The sequence below is a fragment of the Babylonia areolata genome, chromosome 10 (genome assembly GCF_041734735.1).
Source record: "Babylonia areolata isolate BAREFJ2019XMU chromosome 10, ASM4173473v1, whole genome shotgun sequence".
NCBI lineage: Eukaryota > Metazoa > Mollusca > Gastropoda > Neogastropoda > Buccinidae > Babylonia > Babylonia areolata.
Genome location: NC_134885.1, coordinates 32,168,289 through 32,173,288, shown reverse-complemented (window position 1 = coordinate 32,173,288; position 5,000 = coordinate 32,168,289). Strand labels below are relative to the sequence as shown.

At 44.7% G+C, this 5,000-nt stretch overlaps 1 protein-coding gene across 1 annotated transcript in view; it reads left to right on the top strand.

The window, feature by feature from the left end:
* LOC143286335 (gamma-aminobutyric acid type B receptor subunit 2-like) overlaps window positions 1-5,000 on the top strand; it is a 197,503-nt gene that overhangs the window by 176,599 nt on the left and 15,904 nt on the right. Inside the window, exons 16-17 of the mRNA XM_076593878.1 lie at window positions 3,343-3,501; window positions 4,822-4,955. Of these exons, the coding sequence (XP_076449993.1) occupies window positions 3,343-3,501; window positions 4,822-4,955 (293 nt within the window). The remainder of the gene's footprint in view (window positions 1-3,342; window positions 3,502-4,821; window positions 4,956-5,000) is intronic.

Here is a 5,000-nt window from a genome sequence, read left to right as displayed (position 1 = left end):
TCGCATATCAGTGAAATGCTGTTCCCGGTTTACCTTATTCCGCGCTCACCTGTGTAGTCAGAGATGCTTCGCGCGCGCACGTGTATGTGATCTTGTATGCGTTTGTATGTGCTTGTGTGTGTGTGTGTGTCTGTCTGTCTATGTGTGTGTGTGTGTGTGTGTGTGTGTCTGCCTGTCTGTCTGTCTGTCTTTCTCTCTCTCTCTCTCTCTGTCTGTCTGTCTGTCTGTCTGGCTGCGTGTGCGTGCGTGCGTGCGTGAGTGTGTGTGTGTGTGTGTAAGAGAGACAGAGGGAGGGCGGGGGCGTAACTGATCATAACTGGGACATTTCATTATAAAATTAAACTCATCCCCAGTCATAGACATGTTACAAACCTTCCAAAGCCGTAACTCTCGTGGTATGCTTTCGTGTCTCCCTGTTTCTATTTCCAGCTTATGATTACTACTTCGAAAACTGAAGAAGCTGATAACGTAATTATCAGGCATTTGACTTACATATTGTTCTCTACCTACACACACACAGTGGGTGTGGAGAATGAACGAGTGACTGGACGTGTTGAGGGGTGGTGGGGGGAGAGGGGTTACTGAGAAAAAGAAACTTTTTTTTTTAATCAAAAACAGTTAACTAAGTAGTGATGGGGCATTAGGTGGAGAGGTCATGAGTTATATTACCAGTAAAAGAAATTACAACACGCTGCCCACCACAGGGTGGTCTACCAACCACAGAGGAGCACATGTCACATGTCAACAGCGATTGATATCACAGTTTGCAGCAATACAAGGGCATCCAGGAGTCATGACCTGGTTGCGGACCGACCCCCTTAGAGTGTTTGGAGTTAATTAAGGGCTGAAACACTTGACTGAGGGGGGCGGGTAGCGGGGGGGGGGGGGAGCGGGGGGGGGGGGGCTTATTCTCTGTTGATCCTGTATTGTCCAGCTCTCCCTATAGAGTTTATTATCACTGACTGCTGGGATCATACGAAACATCCTGAGCATCGCCGTATCGTGTGCTGAAATCTAACTCCTGTCCCCGGCCCCTGCTGATCTTATAATAATTATTGGGTGGTGAAAATTGGATGATATCATCGTTAACGCTGAAATTGCCATAAACAATGATATGCCAGGTTTGACCCTGTCACTGTGCAAAAATGCTGCCATGCCTAAAACAAACAAAAAACAAAACAAAACAAAAAAAACAAACAAAAAAATTCTATGTCAGTGTAACACGAAGAGACACCGTATGTGTGTGTGTGCCTGCGTGTGTGTGTGCGTTTCCCGTGTGACCCGGAATATGGCAGCTTGTTATACAAAGTGAAAGACAGACAGACAAATCACAAAAGAAAGAAAGAAGGGAAGAAAGAATAGATCTGAAGAAATGGCGCAGCACTTTGGTGGTTTTTTGACTCACTTGTGTAAACAAAGTGAGTCTATGTTTTAACCCGGTGTTCGGTTGTCTGTGTGTGTGTCCGTGTGTCTGTGTGTCCGTGGTAAACTTTAACATTGACATTTTCTCTGCAAATACTTTGTCAGTTGACACCAAATTAGGCATAAAAATAGGAAAAATTCAGTTCTTTCCAGTCATCTTGTTTAAAACAATATTGCATCTCTGGGATGGGCACAAAAAAATAAAAAATGAAGCCTAATTATATGCAAACTGCATTTACTGTTATATTTATATTTTTTGTATTCTCTAAACTTGGCACTTTGATATGATATTCTGACCCAACAACAAGAGCAGTCATTATTATCATTTTTTGTTCAAACAGGAACTTCTTTTGCTAAGCATGGAAGTTTTATTTATTTTGCAAACGTTTTGGTGCAGATAGTAAAAAAGGGAAATTACTATGTAATTAATGCTAGGGGACTTAATTTGCTTTAAACTGATCTTTCTCATCTTAAATATTACATTTTAAAATTATACTCAATGCATAAAAAGCTTGGATTTTTTTTTTAAGTGTATCACAAGTGAGTCTTGAAGGCCTTGCCTCTCTTGTTTTGGGTTTTTTTGTTGATGTTGTTTGTTTTTGTTTTAGAGGGCACGTGTGTGTGTCGCATTGTTTTACATCGGAATCTTGCAAATCACTAGAAGAAAGGAGAGACAGAGAGAGAGAAAGAGAGAGAGAGAGAGAGATTGATACAGAGACAGAGACACAGAGAGACTGATACAGAGAGAGACACACAGAGAGAGCAGGGGAGCAAGGAAGAGACAGTCAGACAATGACAAAAACGAGAGTGTGAATTAGAAAATTAAAATAAATTACAATTACAACAACAGTAACACAAGGACGAAAAGATCAAAAGGAACTCAGCAAGGGATGGAGGAGTGTGTCTAGCGTTTGACATATGACTTTTGTTTGTCCTTTCTTTTTTCTTTTTTTCTGCTTTTCTTTTCTTCTCCTTTCCTTTCTTTTTTTGTTTTTGCTCCAAAATATTTGCATAGATATTGTTTTGGAGATGCGGGGAGCAATTCTGGCGAGAAGTCGGTAAGTTGTGGGGGGTCCCTATTCTCTCCCTTGCTGGCTGGAGCGTGCGTGTGCACTTGCCGGGGAAGAAATTATTTTGTATTCTTCATTCTGTAAACAGACAGGCGGACGGACAGACAGTCAGAGAGTTGAGGATAACGGGAGAGTGATGGGTGAGGGGAGGGGAAGGGAGAGAGAGAATGTGTGTGTGTGTGTGTGTGTGTGTGTGTGTGTGTGCGTGCGTGCGTGCGTGCGTGCATACACGTGTGTATGTATGCTTGTGTGTGTGTGGGGGGGGGGGGGGGGCAAGCAGTGCCTGTTCGAACAGAGTAACTAGTTATTTGTATGTGCCCGGGTGTTATTTTGATAGGATTGTGTGCGTGCCCTTCTTTTAGAAATGTTAAACAAGGTTCTATGTTCATGTCGATTCACGTCTGCCCTGCTGTGGTCCAGCCAATCACCCTTTGTTCACATTGTTAAAAAGTTTTTGGGGTTTTTTTTTTACAATAAAATTTAAAATTAAAAAAAAAAGAGCACAATACCAAATGTGATTAACATATCAGTTACATGAAAAATGTAACATTTTCACTCGCCTACCGACGCTCACAGTCCCACAGGTGCAGATACTGCCACGTGTAGAACGGATAAGAGCTCCCCCTGCCATTTGGTCATCCTCTTCCGCCTTCACAGCCGTTGGGAAAGGTTTCCTCCTCCGCCTGGTCCGTCGTTGGGAGACTTCACATGCGGCAGGTAGTACTGGGTTACATGGTACTAGTAGCAAGGGCTATGCCCCTGACCTGACACACATCAGGACAACACCCATTTATTATCACAGACAGGACATAGTGTCACGGTGTATGTCTCCCTCTCGTTGTTTGTCCAGATTATACAACTCCGTCGTGACCCCAAAGCTGAGGACCAAAGGATACGAGCGACTTTACGCAAACCAGCACGTCGCTGTAGCGACGACGACGACCACTTTCAACGGAAGTTGCGCCTGGCAGCTGAGGAGAATCGTCGTCTTCGGATTTATATGGAGCAGGTCAGTGGTTGTGGAGAAAGGGGGTATGTTTGATGTGTGTAGACCAACGGGTGGCTAGGAGGGGTTGTGTGTGTATGTGTGTGATGTTTTCTTTGTATTTCACTCCACGTGCATGGCATCCCACGGGTCACAGTGAAATTATTTCTGCAGACCGCAGTGTAACGAAAAAATGTTTCAACCAGCATTTCCACGTTAGACAATACGTTCCGTTGGAAGTTTCTACTCACTAGTGTACAATGCAACATGCTCTTCCAGCCACAAACAGGACACGCTTTATGACACCTATCCTTAAGATACCCGTCCTCTTCTTTTCTATATCTATGGACACACGGTCTTTCAAACCCATGGCTGTCTTGTGTGTGCAGAAAGCCTCAGAGCTGGACCAGCTGTTAGAACAGGAGAGGACACACTTTATAATAATTATGCTTAGATACTTGCCTTCGTCATTTCTATAACTACGGAGACGCGGTCATTCAAACCCATGGCTGTCTCCCGTTTCGGAAAGCCGCAGAGATAGAACAAGCTGGTGGAACAGGAGAGGATGCACTTTATGATACCTAACTATAATATACCTGTCCCATTCTTTTCTATATCTGTTGACACACGGTGATTTAAACCCAGGGCTATCTTGTGTTTGCAGAGGCCTCAGAGCTGGAGCAGGCTGTTGGAACAGGAGAGGACACGCTTTATGACGCCTGTCCTTGAGATACCTGTCCTCTTCTTTTCTATATCTACTGACACACGGTCATTCAAACCCATTGTGAGTGCAGAATGCCTCAGAGCTGGAGCAGCTGTTGGAACAGGAAAGGACACGCTTTATGACGCTTGTTCTTGAGCGAATTGTCCTCTTCCTTTCTATATCTATGTCCACACAGTCATTCAACCCCATGGCTGACTCCTGTATGCAGAATGCCTCAGAGCTGAGGCAAGCTGATGGAACAGGAGAGGGCACGCTCTGCGATACCTATCCCAAAGATAGCTGTCCTTTTCTTTTCTATTTCTATGGACACACGACATTCAAACCCATTGTCTGTGCTTGAGAGCCTCAAAGCTGAAGCAAGCTGTTGGAGTAGGAGGGAGAGGACACGCTTTGTGATGCTTATCCCCAGGATGCCTGTCCTCTTTTTTTTCCATATCGATGAACACACGGTCATTCAAACCAATGGCTGTCTCATGTGTGTGCAGAAAGCCTCAGAGCTGAAGCAAGCTGTTGGAGTAGGAGGGAGAGGACACGCTTTGTGATGCTTATCCCCAAGATACCTGTCCTCTTCTTTTCTATATCTATGGACACACGGTCAATCAAACCCACTGTGTGTGCAGAAAGCCTCAGAGATGGAGCAGCTGGTGGAACAGCTGGGGGAGGAGGCGGGACAGCAGGAGCTGGCCATGAAGTCCGTCATCCATAAACAGGTGCTGGCACTGCGCACCTCTGCTGACAACTCCCCCAGCAAAACGTCCAGAGGTGAAAACAGTTGTGGTAGCAGTAGTAGTGGTTGTAG